At 36.6% G+C, this 21,447-nt stretch overlaps 1 protein-coding gene across 1 annotated transcript in view; it reads right to left on the minus strand.

Moving 5' to 3' along the window:
* LOC112865216 (beta-galactosidase-1-like protein 3) overlaps positions 1–21,447 on the minus strand; it is a 70,356-nt gene that overhangs the window by 18,370 nt on the left and 30,539 nt on the right. The window contains exons 10-18 of the mRNA XM_086676432.1: positions 7,777–7,861; positions 6,109–6,246; positions 5,421–5,501; positions 4,644–4,750; positions 3,648–3,788; positions 3,250–3,321; positions 2,539–2,617; positions 2,017–2,107; positions 1,621–1,750 (exon numbers count right to left, since the gene is read on the minus strand). Of these exons, the coding sequence (XP_086532558.1) occupies positions 1,621–1,750; positions 2,017–2,107; positions 2,539–2,617; positions 3,250–3,321; positions 3,648–3,788; positions 4,644–4,750; positions 5,421–5,501; positions 6,109–6,246; positions 7,777–7,861 (924 nt within the window). The remainder of the gene's footprint in view (positions 1–1,620; positions 1,751–2,016; positions 2,108–2,538; positions 2,618–3,249; positions 3,322–3,647; positions 3,789–4,643; positions 4,751–5,420; positions 5,502–6,108; positions 6,247–7,776; positions 7,862–21,447) is intronic.

Raw genomic sequence — 21,447 nt, forward strand, 5'->3', positions numbered from 1 at the left:
GTGGATGGGGCTGGAGAGTGTTATGCTAAGTGAAATAAGTCATACAGAGAAAGACAGTTACCTGATGTTTTCACTCTTATGTGGATCCTGAGAAAACTTAACAGAAGACCATGGGGGTGTAGAAGGGTGGGAGAAAAAAAGGACAGAGAGGGAAGGAGTCAAACCATAAGAGACCCTTTAAAACTGAGAACAAACTGAGGGTTGATGGGGCGTGGTGGGAGGGGAAAATGGGTGATGGGCATTGAGGAGAGAACCTGTTGGGAGGAGCACTGGGTGTTCTATGGGAACCAATTTGACAATAAATTTCATATTAAAAAATAAAATATATATATATATAGTAGTCAAACACTAGAAATAATATAAATGTCTATCAACAGTAGAATGATGGTTGAAGATTAAATAAAGTATGGTATTTTATAAAATGGAATCCTATACAACTATGAAAATGAATAAAGCCCCACAACATCATTTAATGGCTGAATCTCAGCAACAAAAAAAGCCACGCGGGGGGGGGGGGGGGGAAGGCAGTTCAACTTACATGAAGTCTAAAGAAGAAGCACTGAATTGGAGTGTTAGAAGTCACGATAATAGTTAGAGAGGAGAGGCAGTGATTGGGAGGGGTGCTGACAATATTTTATTTTTTTATTTCAAATAAATTACATGGTGTTCACTTTGTGATAATTTATTGAACTGTCCATTTATTTTGTGCATAATATTTCATGCATTTATGTCATTATGTGTGTGTGTGTACATATATATATATATATATATATATATATAGCTATACTAGGTAAAAATTACTGCCCCCCCAAAGTTGCAGAATATAATTTAGGGAATGATCCCCTTCCTATTAATGGAATAATTGTGTATATGTTTTGGCAAAGTTATATATGAAATTGCACAAACTGTTGATATCACCAGCCTAATCCCCTGAACTCAGGAAATTTCTTATAGAAGTTTCTGTCTGTAAATATTACCTTTTAGGAACTAAACTCCTAGAAGCTTCTACCTAGCTGTCAATCTTACCTTTAGAAAGAAACTAAGGTACTGCTGGAATAGAAAAAGAAATATTTGAGGACCACACCTGTGCAGAGGAACCAAAAATTGCCAGAAGTGACCTCAACCTCATGATAATGCTAAAACCCCTTCCGAATATCCATTCCAAGCCCTACTAAAAGGAGTCTGCTTTCCCATCTTTAAGGGGACAGGCTTTGGAAATTATTTTTCATGATCTCCTTGTAGGCAACTCCACTTGTTATAGTCTCTATCCATAACTCACCAAGGAGTGGCCCATTTTGGTCCAGTGACATGGGTAATGTTTAGTCCGGAGAAATAGAAAGGAATTGGAATAGGGAATAGATTAGAAGGAGAAATTTCATCATTTTCATTCTATAGCTTCCTATTATTTCGAATTTTCCATTGTGTTCTGATTTATTATTTTTTTACTAATGATAAATTAGGAAGATTAAGAAATGTCAGAAGTCTTGTTCCAAATGAGAAAGAGAAAAACAAATAGAATAGGGAGGTATTCCTTCCAGGAACACTATAGCTTTGCTTCAAAACTCTTTTGAAAAGAATAGGTGGTTGGGACACCAGAAGAGATTAGGTCAGCTCACTTACAAGTAGTCTCAGGAAAGTGTCCTTGGGTGAAGAGCCAGCCTTCAAGGTACCAAGGTAGAAGGCAGGGCCTGAATAGTTTTTTCGGACAGGCTTCCAGGTGGCATAGCGGAGCCTAGAGAAAGAGCAGAGACTTGAAGAAGACCTCCTCCTCTTTCTAGTGCCAACGTTTCCCCACTCAGAGCCCAGAATTCTGATATCAGGGAGATATATTAGAAGCATTAAATCAGGAGTCAGAAGACTAGTTCTGGGGTTCTAGTCCTGACCTTAAAGCACTCTATAATCAGGGGTAAATCATTTCACTTTTCTGAATCTTGGCTCGTCATCTACAAAGTGAAGAGTTTGACATCTGTAAGCCCCCTGATCCCTCCAAATGTTTTTTTGGGCATAAGTAGGAACATACCTTTCAAGAAGCTCATGGTCATCTCCAGAGAGTAGATAATAAAACCGTTCAAGGGAATGTTATCAATAGTGACAGATCCAGTTAATCCTGCAAGTGGGGGTAGGAAAGAATGTGGACAGGGACCAGACATTCTTCAGTGTCTGGAAAAGAAATGCAGACTGTATATGCCTATGACAATGGCTCAGACAGGAGGGCAAACACTTGTCTGGCCTGCTATAACTGAAAGTTTCTTGTATGTTTCCATATTACCAAGAAAACGTCGACTTAGTATCAGAACTTTCTCTGAAATTCCCAATGGGAGACTGGGCCTTGCTCCACAATAGGCCAAGACCCAACCTAACTGCTGTGCTTTCCTACCAGGAGAAGGCAGGACCAGGGAGAGGGAAGGAATTTGAGTCTTTGGTTCTGGGACCTAGGTATCCCACTGCTCAAGGGTTTAATTTTTTCCTCCCAAGTGCAATACTGCTTCAGTATAGGATCCAATTAACCATAAAGAGAGATTACAGCCTGTTTCCCACCTTTCCACTGATCTTGAATTTTCCATGAGAAATTGACTCGTCCTTGATTCTCCACCAGGATTCTTAGAAGTTGACATTCCTAAGAAGAAGCAGAGGGACAGGGAGAGAGAAAGGAGAGGGTGAGGAGGCGGAGGGAAAAGGAGGAGGAGAAAGAGGAAGAGGAGAAGGAGGAGGAGAAGTAGTTGTTGACATTCCTGCTTGGGATAGACCAGTTCACAGAGACTACATGGCTACGTAGAGTTTTTACTCTAGAACCCATTCTATTCTCTGAGTCCCAGATGGAAGTACAAGTAAATGGGAGAAAATGGGCTCTACTCTAGAGCCCAACAATCCTCCTCTCTCATGAGGACTCTTTGTGTTCCTGTTCCAAACTCAATCTTTCGTTTTCCCTGCTGACTTGCCTTGGGAAAGAATTTGCCTTGACTCAACTGTGTGCCTTTGATCAGAGACCTAACCAGGGGCAGATGATTGACTCTGGGCCTAATGGAGAATTTCCATTCACACTGAAGCGTGTATGCTGCAGCTCTGCTAAACTTGGACCTAGGAGATGCATTTATGCTTATAGCCCTAAATACTTGCTGCTGGAAACCCAAATGAGGAACAATACCAAAGGACAGTGGCATAAGAAGGAGGTAGTCTATCTCAGGACCAGGCTATTACTACATTTGAGTCAGAGGTCTAAGGAAGCACCCAGACTCTTGAATCACATACCCTGATTTTAGGAATGTTCAACTTCTTAATACCATCACCCAGAAGTCCTATATTTTTCTCATTCAAAAACACCTGCAAAAGAAGAGCCAGCATCAGACTGGTAGGTGTACCTGAAGAAAGGAAAAGAGAGGCTCTGGTTTAGGGAACAGATCATTATGAAGTAAGGGACTGGCCTTGGTGATCACAGATGGATAGAAGCTAACCAGGAGGCTTTCATACACTTAATTTGTGATAAAGCAGAAAGCAAGTTTCTTTGGTTTGACTTTATATTCCCAGTGCCTCACAGATAGTAGGTGCTTGAAAATATTATCTAACAGTAAAGTGACCATTGACAATCCTTCCCAATAAGTCAGGCTAAATGTTCTGCTTACCTCCATAGACAGCCTGCTGACCCCTACCTGTGCTGTATCTTGAACATTAGCATGGAGAGAACCTCCACAGCAGATAAAAGTCTCATAAAGCACTAATCCATAGGACTGGCCATTCCCATTGTTTATAGGGAGGCTCTCCATGTTGACTGGTGTATGAGATATAACAGGCTGTGAGAGAAACATTGCAGAAACAGGAACCAGGATGATGAGAAGTTGGGATCCTTCTTCCACAGGCTCTTGTCATTTTTTGTTGTACCTCTTAATTGTCCCCAACAGATATTTGGATGATAAATACTAAAACCAATGCAATGTGATAATGCTCTTTTGCATCATCTCCACGTCTTCACTGTCTGAAAAACTCAAGGGATGGTGGGAGCATGGTAGAGGGAAAAATTACTGCAATCATGCCATTAATGGAGTGAATAAGTTGTATTTCAACATAAACTAAGTTAAGTAAAGAATTATGCACTAAAACAAACATTTAGTTAGCATCTACAATGTGCCGATCATGACTTTTTATCTAAAACAGTGATAGCAGAGGTGAAACTAATATGAATTCAAGAGTTAAAATTTTTCAAATAATTTTAACCTTTTCTTCAAAATAGTCCAAGTAATATAATTTTAAAGGGAGAGTATGAACCCATAAAAGTTCAGTGATTTGGCCTATTTGATTGTAGAGTCAAACTCGGTGTCATGGGTTCCTGGCTCTTAGTCTTTCCCATAGGAATCATGTAGTCCCACACAAGAGCATCTATCAGATGGGTTCATCTGAGCTGGCAAAGAGGATCCTCCAATATCTTGCCTCTCCCCCACCCTCATTCATTCTTCAGGTTGAAGCCTCTTCACAGTCTACCCAGAAAGTTTGTGGTTCTTACCCCATAATTCTAAATATGGGCATCCAAAGGATTTATTTTCACCCTTCCCAATAAAAAGTTCTTAAAGGATTCTCTACTCTGTGGCCTAAGGCCTTGTCCCCATGCCCCCAATGGTCACTCCTCCATTCTAGTGCCAGGCAGCACTCACCTTATTTAAGTACTGTAGAACATCCCACAGTGGCAAAAAAAGGGATGGTTTCACAGCGGGATACTCAGCCTTGGGAGAGAGCTTGGGTAAAGGGGGCAGATGCACTGCTGAAATGAAAATGAGTCATGGGGCAAGAAGTGCCTGAAATAACTACTGCCTTCTCCAAACTTCCTCAGCCCTACCCAAGAACTCTTGTACCCCAGAGCCAACAAGAGAAACGGGTCCTATCCTAGCATACGCGATACTTCTCCAAGAGTGATGAGAAACTGTAAATAACAGTTGGAACTATTTTGTATGCACAGATAGCTGATAGACACACACCTCTACAGGGTAATGTTGATCATATAGACTAAAGGCTCTCAGGGAACAAGAACTGTACCTTATGCCTTCTGGCAATGCCAGTGCTCACTTACTTTCTAGAACATAGTAGATGATTGACTTTATTTAAACAAGTAAAATGAAGTAAGATAGCTTTTGCTATTGTATGTGAGGGTACTATGTCATCATATTAAGAGCTCTACAAATAGTAACTTAATTTTCACAGTCACTATAGGAGTCAAATATCATTGTCTTTATGTTTCAATGAGGAAACAGGTTTATGGGCTTAAAATACTCATGCAAAGCCACTTATCTTTTAAGTGGGAAAACTGGGATTTGAACTTAAGTTTGCCATAGGTCTTAAGTCTCCAAGTTTCTGCCCATGAGGGAACCTTCCCTTGCCTTACCCTTCCACTTCATCAGGAGAACCTCCCTCAAGTTAAAAATGTTTCTGAGTACCTACAACAGATCCAAAGAGTTTTCGAAGCTTGAAATATTTTTCTGTGTAATCCCCAGCCTCTGTCAGCACAGCATCATAGTCTGCAAGACACCAGGATATTGTCATTGGCAGGAAACCCTCCATAATAGACCCTGTTTCAGCACTTCTGTCATGAGACAGGTCAGGACTACCAGAGGGAGACAGAAGATACATCTTCCCCACCCCCTGGACCAGTCCATCCCAGGCTGGGGCGGGGTGGGAGGGTGCAAGTAATGCCACTTTGGGAGCATTCCACAAACACTTCCTGAGGATCTGAGGCTGCCAAGACACTGGACTCATCTTTCTGTTTTACTTTCTAATGGACACTCCCTTCTTCCCTCAATCTGGATTGCCTTGGTGTGTCTATCAGTGACCACACAGCAGTCACTATTTGTATTCTGTGTGTCTTAGAAGGTTCAACTCAAGGGATAAGTATATATGATGAGTGAAGCAGGGCTCTAGGTCTGAGGCACCGCATCTATTCAATTACAGCCTGTTGGGGGCATTATGAACATCACAAAAGAAAGGAAATTAGACAGGAAAATCCTGAATGCTCAGCATAAATTATAGGTCAAGAATTCATTGATGCTCAGGGCATGCTTTTGGAACCTCCTCTGTAGAGCTCCAGTACCACTATGCCAAGAGGTGACCATACCAGTGAGCACTTGCCATAACTAGTGACAACACCTCTGTGTTTCCCAAAATATGTGGCCCCATTCATGAAACCGAAGTTGGTTCCACCATGGAACATATATACATTGAAGGAGATTTCAGATGTGATAAATTTGGACACAGTATCCTCAACATCTGTAAAGGAGGAAGATAAGAACACAGAGAAAATTAAAAATTAAGACAGAAGTCTCTGATAAAATCTTATCATTCTCAAACCCCTCCCCCACATAATCAACTTAATTATTTTGTTCTCCAACCTCCGCTAAGATTCTAACCAGAAAATAGGTGGAATTAACCACAACTATTCCAGGAAACCAAGTCTTATCAATACCAAAAGACTTTTAAAAAATTATTTTTCTCAGAATATTTAATAATGGCCCAAGAACCTTTATGTCACTTAAGTATCTAATGTTCATTAAATTTTTTGAAATTGTACAAATAAATTAATATAACCTCATTACTCCATTCCAGGATTACTATCTCTTGAGACACTCATTTAAAACCACTGCAATAGTCCACAAGCGGCTATTCCCAATATTTAGCCACAGAAACTCTTATTTTGTCACCATGATTTAAAAGGTACGATCATCTTTCTACTGGCCATCATGGGGAACATGTGGAATTCAATCCTGGCTGTGCTTTTTAATATTTGCATGAATTGGACAGCCTATTTTTCTCTCAGAGCCTCCTTCTTTATCTACTAAATGAAGGTCCTAATTCCTACTACTTCATAGTATTGATGACAGAATATACATAAGAAACATGGCATAGTGCCTGACATGAAAGTGATCAGAAAACTTTGGTGGTGGTGGTGGGTTTTTTCGTTTTGTTTTGGTTTGTTTCGGTCCAAGTGGGCTTTCCTCAGTTACCTGGTATTTTTTGTTGGTTTGCTTTACTTCTGGTACAAGTGAGCTTGTTTTCATATCAACAGCAAAATATCTTTAGTAGCAAAATATTTTTATTAAGTCAACAACATCTGCCAGGCACTGTTCTGAGTGGTTTATCTAATTAAATCCTCACAACAAGCCTATGAGGTAGGTTACTTGATAATTCCTGTTTCAGGTGAGGGCACTGAGACTTAGCAGACAAGGAAAGCTGCCTTGGGTCACACAGCTAGTTATGCAGACTAGCAGAGTTAAGACTGAAATCCTTATCTCTTTGGTTCCAGGATCCATGCTTTCAACTATCATCGCATATTGTCTTCTGATAATTACTACCATGTAGTTGACAACACCATGGCAATGGCCTGTGCATTTACCAGAGACGATTAAGACTTTTAGCAAATGCATCCCCTTCTTCAGAGATGTTGTCTTTCCAAGACCCTTTCCATGACCACCTCGCCTTACGTCTGCAGGCCTGTCCCTGTCTTTTCTATCACTGCACCTGTTTGTTTGCTTCAAAGCACTTTTCATATATGGAACTCTTGATCATTTCTTAACTGTCAATTATACTAAACTCTTAATTATTTTTCATCTCTACCCTGAGGGTAGGAACCAGGTCATTTTTGTTCATCAATGCACCCTCAAGCCTACCCAAATCCCTGTACCTAATAGGTATTGAATAATATTTGTGGTTGAATGAGCTAATTAATTAGCAAATAAATGTGTGAATGATCCATGACTCAGGGCCACCTCTACTTGGGGTCAAACACTGCAAAACACTTACCTTCAGCATTTTTAATCATATGTTTACCTCCCCATGTGTCAAACCAGCCAACCCAGAATTCCATGACCATAATGGGTTTATTCCTCTAAAAACAAACAAAAGCAAATATCAAGCCTGAGAAGATGTAAAAAGAATATCAGAAAAATTGAATACAAGATAAAAACTTTAAATAAAAAGTTAAAAATGAGTTGGAGGTAAAATTGAGGAAATTTCCTATAAATAGTAAAAGTCAACAGGATATAAAATATGAGACAACTTAAATATCTTATAAGATCAATTTAGGATGCCCAACACCTTACTAATAAAAGTTATGAAAAGAGGACAAAGAACACAGAGGAAAGGAAATTACAAATAACTAACATGAAAACTTCCTTTAACTGAAGGATATGTATCTCTAGATTGAAAATGCCCCTCAAATGGTCAACACAATAAATGATAAAATTATTTCAAAGGTTTCTTTTGGTTCTCTGAGTATCCCTTTTTCTTAATATCTTACTCTTGTCTCATGTATAAATAATATTATCCATATATTTATGACTATTAATAAGAATTTTTATATTATATTCTGTTTCCTGAATTAAATCCATATTACCTGGCTTCCATTTTCTTCCTTTTTGGTAGTTTAATTACTTTTTCATTGGAAACTTTTACTACACAAATGCCATTTGTATTAAAGAGGGAAGACTGATTTCTGGTATTAAAGTGTTACTGTGCTATTGGTGCATTTGATATTCTCCTCTTGGATATCCTCAAAACCAAAATGAAGAATGAGAAATGGAAACACAAACAACATCTTCCATGAACCTAGCAGACATCTGAAACTTCAAAATATAAATTAAAAAGAACGAGTGCCAAAGTACTGAAGTTTTATCATGTATTAAACAAATGAAGAAAGAAGATGCTTTTTGTTGATGATTTTAGGAAAGGGTGCCAGCACAAATTTCTCCCAAATATAAAGCATATCCTATAGTGAAATATCAAAAGTTTTTTTTATTTTTAATTACAAAATGGGGCACATGAGCTGGCAAAAGGAGTACACTTTGCATAACAAAATGTATCAGAAGCTTGAAAGAAAGCAATTATCGCAGAATCACAGATAAAAACTATTAGTGGAAAGAAGTCTGCTTGTGAGGCATCTGAGAGCAGATTTCAACTGCTTCCCTTGGTCAGCCAAAAATGGGAAAAAGGAGGTAGGTAAAGAAAAGAATTCATCCCTACATAAAACAATGTGTCATTAAGATTGTTAGCCTGAGATACAGTCATGTACTCTATCTCATAGAACGTCACTTAAGTTTTTGAACCAATAAAAACTGATCTTAACTAAAGAGTAATAATAAAAAAGGAATAAGAACAGAATACGTTTTTTAATTACCATAAAAACAGGGAGAAAAAAAGGAAAGAAATTACAAAAGATAAACATCAAACACTTGCCATGGGACAGTCAAAATTGTGGCCCAAAAATATTGTTGTGAAGTTAAGAATCTCAATGAAACAGTTACCTCTATAAACTCAGGCATTAAACACAACTAAAAGTGCTCAAGGAAGACAGAATAAGAAAACATAAGAAGCTAAAATATTAACCTGGTGCCTTTAAATAGATGCAGAAAAAGCATTTGACAAAATACAGCATCCTTTCTTGATAAAAACCCTCAAGAAAGTAGGGATAGAAGGAACATAGCTTAACATCATAAAAGCCATATATGAGAGGCCCACAGCTAATATCATACTCAATGGGGAAAAACTGAGAGCTTTCCCCCTAAGGTCAGAAACACAACAGGGATGTCTACTTTCACCACTGTTGTTCGACATAGTATTGGAAGTCCTAGCCTCAGCAATCAGACAACAAAAAGAAAAAAGGCATCCAAATCAGCAAGGAATAAGTAAAACTCTTCGCAGATGACATGATAGTCTATATGGAATACCTGAAAGATTTCACCAAAAAATTGCTAGAGATGACACAAGAATTCAGCAAAGTTGCAAGATATAAAACCAACGCACAGAAATTGCCTGCATTTCTATACACCACTAATGAAGCAGCAGCAAGAGATATCAAGGAATCAATCCCATTTACAATTGCACCAAAACCCATAAAATACCTAGGAATAAACCTCACCAAAAAGGTAAAAGATCTGTATGCTGAAAACTATAGAAAGTTTATGGAAGAAATTGAAAAAGACTCAAAGAAATGGGCAAACATTCCATGCTCATGGATTAGAAGAAAAAATATTGCTAAGATATTGATACTACCCAAAACAATCTACACATTCAATGCAATCCGTATCAAAATAACACCAGTATTCTTCACAGACCTAGAACAAACAATCCTAAAGTTTGTATGGAACTACGAAAGACCCCTCAATAGCCAAAGTAATGTTGAAAAAGAAAACCAGAGACACCTGGGTAGTTAAATAAACACCATAATGTAATAACGTTAATAAATAAAGGTTTAAAAATTTGTAAAATAAAAGAAAAACAAAAACAAAAACAAAAAGAAAACCAAAGCTGGAGGCATCACAATTCCAGACTTTAAAATGTATTACAAAGCTGTAATCATTAAGACAGTATGGTACTGGCACAAAAAGAGACACATAGATCAATGGAATAGAATAGAGAACCCAGAAATAGACCCACAAATATATGGTCAACTAATATTTTACAAAGCAGGAAGGAGTATACAATGGAATAAAGACAGTATTTTCAGCAAATGGTTCTAGGAAAAAAGGACAGCCAAATGCAGAATGAATCTGGGCCACTTTCTTATACCATACACAAAATATTTCAAAATGAATTAAAGGCCTGAACGTGAGACAGGAAAATACCAAAATCCTACAGAAGACAAGCAGCAACTTCTTTGACCTTGGTCACAGCAACTTCTTACTTGATATATCTCAGAAGACAAAGGAAATAAAAGCAAAAATGAACTATTTGGACTTCATCAATCTAAAAAGCTTCTGCACAGTGAAGGAAACAATCAACAAAACTAAAAGGCAACCAACAAAATGGGAGAAGATATTTGCACATAACATATCGAATAAAGGGTTAGTATCCAAAATCTATAAAGAACTTACCAAACTCAACACACACACAAAAAACCAAATAATCCAGTGAAGAAATGGGTAGAAGACAATACAGACTTTTCCAAAGACATCCAGATGGCTAACAGACACATGAAAAGATGCTCAACATCACTCATCATCAGGAAAATACAAAAACCGCAAAGAGAATGCACACCTGTCAGAATGGCTAAAATGAACAAGTCGGGAACTCGGGAAACAATGTTGGCAAGGATGCAGAGAAAGGGGAACACTTTTGCATTGTTGGTGGGAATGCAAAGTGGTGCAGCCACTCTGGAAAACAGTATAGAGGTTCCTCAAAAAATTGAAAATAATTGTCCTACAACCCAGCAATTGCACTACTAGGTATTTAGTCAAATGGTACAAAAATGCTGATTTGAAGGGGCACATGCACACCAGTGCTTATAGCTATGCTATCAACAATAGCCAAACTATGGAAAGAGCCCCAAATATCCATCAATTGATGAATGGATAATATACATATATATATATAATACTATATATATATATATAATACATATATTTATGTATTTCCATATATATAATATATACATATATTATATATACAGAATACTACTATAATACTACTATAATACTATTCTATATATAGAGTATTCATCACTACTCAGTGATGAAAAAGAATGAAATATTTTCATTTACAACAATGTGAATGGAACTAGAAGGTATTATGCTAAGCAAAATAAGTTAGTCTGGAAAATATTGATATCATATGATTTTACTCATATGTGGAATTTGAGAAACACAACAGATGAACATAGAGGAAGGGAAGGAAAAATAAGATAAAACAGATAGGGAAGCGAACCAGAAAAGACTCTTAAATATAGAGAAGAAACTGAGGGCTGCTGGAGGGGAGGTGGGCAGGGATATGTGTTAAGTGGGTGATGGGCATCAGGGAGGGCACTTTTTGGGATGAGCATGGGTGTCATGTGTAAGAGGTGAATCGCTGGTTTTTACTCCTGAAGCCTGGACTACACTTTATGTTAACTAATTTGAATTTACGTTTAAATAAATAAATTTAATAAATAAATTTAAATTTAATAAATTTAACTTTCAATAAATAAATTTAAATAAATAATAAATAAATTTAAATAAATAGAATCTGGTGGAGTAAAAAAACAAAAATATAGGTAAAATAAAAAATATTAAGTCAAAGCCGAAAGCAGCTAAAAAGAAAATAAAAGTAGTGAAAAGTAAAAAAAAAAAGTAAATGGAAATGAACATAAAGTAGAAAGGATTCTAGAGAAATGGATGAGAGACATGTGGAAGACAGAAGAATTTTGCACTATACACAACTTGTGTCCCTGAACTGAATAAACCAAATAATAAACTAAGAAACATACTAAAAGATATAACAGAAGACTTTCAATCTCCAGTAATGATGATCTATGTTATTTGGACTCACCTTCTCACTGAGGACAAAATGATGGTGGATAAAACAGATGATCTTTGGGTGCCTGGGTGACTTAGTCAGTTAAGCAACCCACCAACTTTTGATTTCTGCTCAGGTCCTGATATCATGGTTCCTGAGATCAAGCCGCCTGACAGCGGGGATCCTGCTTGGGTTTCTCTCTCTCTCTCTCTCTCTCTCTCTCGCCCTTCCCCCCTCTCAAAATAAATAAACTTAAACAAAGTACAGATTATCTTAGATACAGCTGAAAAGAGAATCAGTACACATTAGAATGTGAAGATAGATCAGAAGAAAATATCCACAGGCAACATAAGAAGAAAAAATACACAAACTAATATATATACAGAGAACACATGAGAAGGTCTAACATAATTGTAGTTGGAATCCCAGAATGAACAGAGTGAGACAACAAGGCAGGAGCAATATTAAAGCGATACTAGTGGAGAATATATATGTCCAAGAAGTTCCAAACTGGAAAAATAATAAATAAATACATTCAGTTCATAAAGTAAGTTTAAGTGAAAAAATACTAAAGACAAAAAAAAAAAAAATCTTAATAGCAGACAACAGAGGAAAGATTACCTTCAGAGGATTAAGCCTGACAGAGGACTTCTCAAATGCAACCATAAACGTAGCAGACTATGTCCTGAAAGAAAGCAACTACCAAATGAGAATTGTAGAGTCAATGAAAGTCTGAGGTGCTAAAAAAACAAAACAAAACGAAACAAAAACAAAAACAACAGTTTGCCATAGGCAGATATCACTAAAGAAATTTGTAAAGGATATACTTCAAACAGAAAAAAAAGTAACCTAAATAGAATATCTGGGATATAAAAAATAAATAGCAAAATATGATACAAATGAATATTGATTGCATACAAAATATATAATAATACTTTTTAGTTATCAAAAAATATAAGTCAAATACAAGATTAAAACATAACATGTGGGGTAACCTGAGTAGCTTAGTTGGTTTAACATCTGACTTTGGCTCAGGTCATGATCTCATGGTTTGTGAGTTTAAGCACTGTGTCGGGTTCTGCACTCACAGTGCAGAGCCTGCTTGGCATTCTCTCCCTCTCACTTTCTCTCTGCCCCTCTCCTGCTCATGCTCTCTATCTCTCTCTCTATCTCAAAATAAATAAAAACAAAAAATGAAATAAAATAAAATAGAATGTCTGTCTGAGGAAGTAAACTCAGTCAAAGTGTTCTAAGACACTTTTACATTCTAGGTAGAGAACAAAGATATTGCTTAATTTTAGATTGTGGCAGGTTACATACTTATGTTAAATTTTCAAGAATAGCTTTTAAAACATAAAATTATAGCTGATAATTCCCATTTTGGTACAGGGAAAAACAGGAATATGATTTTCAAAAATAGTCAAATCTATTTTTAAAAGCCAAGATTTTAACGAAAAAGATGAAAAAGGACAAAAACAAGTCACAAAGTAAGATGGTAAATGAAAACTCAATATATATCAATAATTATATTAAACATAAATGATTAAGAGCTCCGAATAAAATATTAATTGTGTCAGACTGAGATAAAGAATATTCAAGTAATCTCTGCTTACAGGAGACATGTTTTAAAAAGTTATAGCAAAATTAAAAGTAAAATGACAACACAAAAATGATACACTATATATTAAACAAAGAAACCTGGTATGGCAATATCAATAACAATTGAAACTTACCTTAAGATAAAAAGTAGTGCTACACAAGATAAAAAGAAATAGAGTCTGACATCAAAAACACAAAACGTAGGTGAGGGTAATAAAAATGTAGTTTTAGGATGCATTCAAACTTAAGTTGTTACCAACTTAAAAGACTGTTATAAATATAAGTTGTTCTATGTATGCCTTGTGGTAATCAAAAAGCAAAAACCTATGGTGAGCACATGAAAGATAAAGAGAAAGGAATCTGAGCATAGCATTAGAGAAAATAATCAAATCACAAAAGAAGGGAACAAGAAAAGAAGAAAGAAACAAAGGAATTATAAAACAGCCAAAAAAAAAAGAAAAAATGGCAATAAGTGCATAACTATCAATAATTACTTTTAAAGTAAATTGATTAAGGGGCGCCTGGGTGGCGCAGTCGGTTAAGCGTCCGACTTCAGCCAGGTCACGATCTCGCGGTCCGTGAGTTCGAGCCCCGCGTCGGGCTCTGGGCTGATGGCTCAGAGCCTGGAGCCTGTTTCCGATTCTGTGTCTCCCTCTCTCTCTGCCCCTCCCCCGTTCATGCTCTGTCTCTCTCTGTCCCGAAAATAAATAAACGTTGAAAAAAAAAAAAAAATTTTAAAGTAAATTGATTAAAATCTCCAATCAAAAATCATAGAATAAAAAATGGATAAAAAATTTAGATCCATCTATATGATGCCTACAAAAGACTTACTCCACATTTCAGGACATACACAGAATGAAAGCAAGGGATGGAAAAGATATTCCATGCAAATAGAAATCAAAAGAAATCTGGAATAGTTATACTCACATCACATAAAATAGACTTTAAGACAAACACTGTAATAAGAGACAAAGAAGGTCATTATATAAGGAGGTCATAATATAAAGAGGTCAATTCAAAATGAGGATATAGTATTTGTAAATATTTATGCCCCTTTTTAGTAGCACCTAAAAAATAAAGCAAATATTAACATATCTAAAAGGATAAATGGATTGCAATACAATAATAGTAGAGGGTTTAATACCCCACTTTCATCAATGGATAGATAATCCAGACAGAAAATCAGTAAAGAAACATCGACCTTGAAGACGCATTAGACCAGACAGACTTAACAGACATAAAGAAAACATTCCATCCAAAAGCAATAGAACACACATTCTTTTTAAGTGCACATAGAACATTCTTCAGGATAGATCACTTGTCAGGCCATAAAATAAGTCTTAATAAATATAAGAAGACTGAAATCACATGAAGCTCTTTTCCAGCCACAATACTATAAAATGAGAAATTAGTTACAAGAAGAAAATTAGAAAATTCAAAAATATATAGAGATTAAACATGCTACTGAACAAACAATGGGCCAAAAGAGAAATCAAGAAATCTGGAGACAAATGAAAATGGAACTACATACCAAAACTTAAGGGATGCATCAAAAGCAGTTCTAAAAGGTAAGTTTGTGTGATAAATTCCTACATTAAAAACCAAGAAAGATCTCAAATCAACAACCTAACATTATATGTCGAGGAACTAAAAAAAGAACAAATTAACCCAAAGTTAATAGAAGAAAGGCAATATTGGGGCGCCTGGGTGGCTCAGTCGGTTAAGCGCCCGACTTTAGCTCAGATCACGATCTCACAGTTTGTGAGTTTGAGCCTCTCATCGGGCTCTGCACTGACAGCTCAGAGCCTGAAGCCTACTTCAGATTTGATTCTCTTCTCTCTCTCTCTCTCTCTCTCTCAAAAATAAGATAAAAACATTTTAAACGTTTTTAAAAAGAAGAAAGAAAATATTAAAGATCAGAGTAGAAATAAATGAAAGACTAAAAACACAATAAAAAGATCAATGAAACTAAGAGCTGTTTTCTTTTTCAAGATTGACAAAATAGAAAAACCTTTGGCTAAACTTACCAAGAAGATAGAGGACTCATATAAATAAAATCAGAAATGAAAGAGGACATACAATTGATAGCACAAATATACAAGGAAAACAAGAGACTGCAATGAACAATTATATGCTAAAAAATTGGACAACCAAGATGAAATACATAAGTGTCTAGAAACATACAACCTGCCAAGGCTGAATGATGAAGATATAGAGAATCTAATACATCCCAATAAACAAAAGTCCAGAACCAGATGGATTAACTGGTGAATACTTCCAAACATTTAAAGAATAACTAATGCAAATCCTTTTCAAACTCTTCCAAAAAATATAAGGAGGGAATATTTTTAAAAACATTTTCCAAGGCCAACATTACCCTGATATCAAAACCAAGCATACTTCAAGAATAGAAAATAGTAAGCCAATATACTTGAAGAACGTATATCCAAAAATCTTCAACAAAATATTAGCAAACTGAGTTCAACAATACATTAAAAGAATCACTCACCATGATCAACTGGGATTTATCCCTACAATGCAAGAAGGTTTAACAACCACAAATCAAACAATGTAGAATAGAATTGAGAGCCCAGAAATAAATCCATGCATATATGGTCAATTAATTTATAACAAAGGAGCCAAGAATACAAAACGGGGAAAGAATAGTCCCTTTGATAAATGGTGTTAGGAAAACAGGACACCAACATGTAGAAGAATGAAACTGGACCCCTATCTTATAACTTACACAAAGGCTAACTCAAAATAAATTAAATACTTGAATGTAAGACCCAAAACCATGGAATTCCTAAAAGAAAACATAGGCAGTAAGCTCCTTGACATTGGTCTTGGCAATGATTTTTGGATCTGACATCAAAAGCAAAGGCAACAAACACAAAAATAAACAAGTGGGATCACATCAAACTAAACAGCTTCTGTTCAGCAAAGGAAACCATTAATAAAATTAAAAGGCAACCTACTTAATGGGATAAAATACTTGCAAATCATCTATCTGATAACATTTAATATCCAAAATACCTAAAGAACTCATACAACTCAATAGCAAAAAAAAAAAAAAAAAAAAAAAAAAACAAAAAAACACAAAAAACCAAATAGCTGATTAAAAACTGGGCAGAAGTTCTGAATAGACATTTTTCCAGAGAAGAAATATAGATAGGGAACAAATACATGAAAAGATGCTCAACATCACTAATCATCCAGGGAAATGTGAATCAGAACAACAATGAGATATCATCTTGCACCTGTCAATAAAACAAGAAATAAGTGTTGGTGATTATGTAGAGACAAGGGAACACAGTGTTGATGGGAATGTAATATCTGTGGAACCACTATAGAAAACAATGCAGAGATTCCTCAAAACATTAATAATAGAAATACCATATGATCTAGCAATTCCACATCTGGGTATTTATCATAAAAAAATTAAAACACTAACTCAAAAAGATATACACACCCCCATGTTTATTGCAGTATTATGCAAAAGCCAATGTATGAAAACAACCTAGGGGTCCATTGATGGATGAATGGATAAAGAAGATGTGCTATATATAAGAGAATTTAAATATTTCAGCCATAAAGAAAAATGAAATCTTGCCATTTGTGACAATATGGATGGACCTGAGCGCATTGGACAAAGTGAAGTAAGTCAAATAGAGAAAGACAAACACCACATGATCTCACTTATATGTAGAATATTTTTTTAAAGAGTTAAAAACCAACAACAAAAAACAAAGCTCAGAGATACAGAGAACATACTGCTGGTTGCCAGATTGTGGGGAGGGATGTAGTTGGGGGGTTGGGTGAAATAGGTAAAGGGGGTCAAAAAGTATAAACTTCTAGTTACAAGACAAATAAGTCATGGGGATGTAACACACAGCATGGTGACTATAATTGATAATACTGTATTCATATATGAACATTGCTGACAGTAGATCTTAAAAGTTCTCATCACAAGAAAAAAAATTGTTACTAAGTGTGATATCGCATGTTAACTAGACTTATTATAGTGATTTTTTTCACAATATATAAAAAAATCAAATCATTATGTTATATACATGAAACTAATATAATATTATATGTCAATTATGCCTCAGTAAAAAAAAGAAATCATAAAGGAAAAAAACAACCAAAAAATAATAATGAACACTTAGAAAAAAAAGAGGGGGAGAAAAATCTATGAGCACCCTTAAATGGGTAAATCCTAAACTGATACAATGATAGTTTTATCCTGAGTATGGTTATTCTTTTATCTTCAGTCATTTCTCATTGCCTTTTTAAAGATGTTCGAAAGAACATAGGGAAACATATTGAGCTAGCATCCCTGGGGGCCTGTGTGAGGTGGATCTTACACCTTTTTTTGGTAATCTTTATTTATATTTGAGAGAGAGAGAGCACAGGTAGGGGAGGGGCAGAGAGAGAGAGAGGGGGAGACACAGAATCTGAAGCAAGCCCCTGGCTCTGAACTGTCAACACAGAGACTAATATGGGGCTCCAACTCACAAACCATGAGATCATGACCTGAGCAGAAGTCGGACACTTAACCAACTGAGCCACCCAGGCACCCTGGTGGGTCTTAGGCCTTTATGAAGGTTTTACCTACACAAATTCCACCACATGTTCTGAAGGAAAATTGGGGAGAATCCTCAACTTTCTGTTACAGGTGAATTGCCATCCCTCAATTCATATATTAAGGTCCTAACTTCCAGGACCTCAGAATGTGACTATATTTGGAGACAGGATTTTTAAAGAAGTAATTAAGTGAAAAAGAGGTCAGTAGGGTAAGCCATAATCCAAAATGAGTGGTGTTTATAAAAAATGGAAATTTAAATACATACAAGAATAGAGGAAAGACCATGTGAAGACACAAGGAGGAGAAGATGACCATCTACAGGCCAAGGAGAGAATCTCAGATAGAAACAACTCTGTGGGCACCTTGATCTTTGACATCTAAGCCTCTAGAATTTTGAAAAGATACATGTCCATTGTTTAAGCACATAGTCTGTCGTGTTCTATTATTGCAGGCCAAGGAAACTAGTACAGATTTTGGTACCAAGAAATGGGGTACTGCAGTGACTTGTTATTAGTTAACAAATACCTAAAGATATGGAAGTGGCTTTGGAACTGGGTAATGGGTAGAGGCTGGATGAACCTTGAAGTATATGCTTTAAAAAAAAAGCCTAGATTTCCTTGAAGGGAATGTAAATAGAAATATGGAGTTAAAGGCAATTTTGGTGAGAGCTCAGAAAAATATGAAGAGAGCTGGAGAGAGAGCTTGTATCATCATAGAGAATAAAAATGTCATCATAAACAGATTGTTGTTAGAAATATGAATGTTAATGATGCTTCTGATGAGATCTCAGGTGGAAATGAGTAAATGTTATTAGAAAATGGAAAGGAAAGTTGATCCTTCTTATAAAATGGCAAATAACTTGGATAAATAGAGTTCTAATATTTTGTGGAAAGCAGAACTTGCAATTGATGAACCTCAATATTTAGATGAGGAGATTCCTAAGAAAATGTTGATGGGCATGGCCTGGTTTCTCCCTGTTCCTTATACTGAAATATAAGAAGACAGAGATAAATTGAGGAAGGAATTTTTTTAATATGAAATATATTGTCAAATTGGTTTCCATACAACACCCAGTGCTCATCCCAACAGATGCCCTCCTCAATACCCCTCACCCACACTCCCCTCCCTCCCACCCCCCATCAACCCTCAGTTTATTCTCAGTTTTTAAGAGTCTCTTATGTTTTGGCTCCCTCCCTCTCTAACCTTTTTTTTTTTTTTCTTCTCCTCCCCCATGGTCTTCTCTTAAGTTTCTCAGGATCCACATAAGAATGAAAACATATGGTATCTGTCTTTCTCTGTATGACTTATTTCACTTAGCATAACACTCTCCAGTTCCATCCACATTGTTACAAAAAGCCATATTTCATTCTTTCTCATTGCCAAGAAGTATTCCATTGTGTACATAAAACACAATTTCTTTATCCATTCATCAGTTGATGGACATTTAGGCTCTTTTCATAATTTGGCTATTGTTGAAAGTGCTGCTATAAACATTGGGGTACAAGCGCCCCTATGCATCAGCACTCCTGTATCCCTTGGGAAAATTCCTATCAGTGCTTTTGGTGGGTCATAGGGTAGATCTATTTTTAATTTTTTGAGGAACCTCCACACTTTTCCGGAGTGGCTGCACCAGTTTGCATTCCCACCAACAGTACAAGAGGGTTCCTGTTTCTCCACATCCTTGCCAGCATCTATAGTCTCTGAATGAAACTAGACCACTTTCTTACACCATTCACAGAAATATACTCAAAATGGATAAAGGACCGGAATGTGAGACAGGAAACCATCAAAACCCTAGATGAGAAAGCAGGAAAAAACCTCTCTGACCTCAGCCGCAGCAATTTCTTACTTGAAACATCCCCAAAGGCAAGGGAATTAAAAGCAAAAATGAACTATTGGGACCTCATGAAGACAAAAAGCTTACTCACTGCAAAGGAAACAATCAACAAAACTAAAAGGCAACCAATGGGATGGGAAAAGATATTTGCAAATGACCTATTGGACAAAGGGCTAGTATCCAAAATCTATGAAGAACTTACCAAACCCAACACCCGAAAAACAAAGAATCCAGTGAAGAAATGGGCAGAAAACATGAATAGACACTTCTCTAAAGAAGACATCCAGATGGCCAACAGGCACATGAGAAGATGCTCAATGTCACTCCTCATCAGGGAAATACAAACCAAAACCACACTCAGATACCACCTCACACCAGTCAAAGTGGCTAAGAGGAAGGAATTGTTAAGCAAAAAAGGAACATGGGGCACCTGGGTGGCTCAGTCAGTTAAGCTCAGGTCATCATCTCACAGTCCATGGATTCAAGCCTCACATCAGGCTCTGTGCTGACAGCTCAGAGCCTGGAGTCTCCTTCGGATTCTGTGTCTCCTTGTCTCTCTGCCTCTGCCCCACTCATGCTCAGTCTCTCTCTCTCCCCCTCTCTCTCTCAAAAATAAATAAACATTAAATTTTTTTAAAAGGAACCAGAACCTGAAGATTTGTAAAATTCTTGGCCTATGTATATTGTAAAACACTGAGAAAGTGTGATTACAGAATATTGAGGATGTGGCTGGACAATCATTTGCTACAGAGGTTGTTGGTGTATGGCTGATGGATCCATTCAGCCATATCAACAGACGCCAGAAATAGAGATGGAGCTATCTAGGAAAGATGTAAAGATGACCCCTCTTGTCTAATGGCTTGGACTCCCATGAATTGTATAGGAGGCCAACAGATTTTTAAAACTTTCATTCTAGCAGAAATGCTACTTGCTTGGACTGAAGGTGGCAGAGCTGAGACAAAATGAAGGAAAGATGTCAGACTTCTGGGATTCTACAGGATGTGTCAATAGAGCTTGTCACAGACTTTGAGTCTGGAGTTCTCTCTTGTCCAGCAAGAGAGCAGATGCAGAATTGAATACGAGAGAGGCTAATGTCTGGGAGGAGACAAGAGCCCCAAACTGGGGTTTTGTCTCTGTAGTTATTGAGCTTTCAAGGTTTTACATTTGTGGTGAACATACAGAA

The sequence above is a fragment of the Puma concolor genome, chromosome D1 (genome assembly GCF_028749965.1).
Source record: "Puma concolor isolate L17-30 chromosome D1, mPumCon1.1.hap2, whole genome shotgun sequence".
In the NCBI taxonomy this organism is placed as follows: domain Eukaryota; kingdom Metazoa; phylum Chordata; class Mammalia; order Carnivora; family Felidae; genus Puma; species Puma concolor.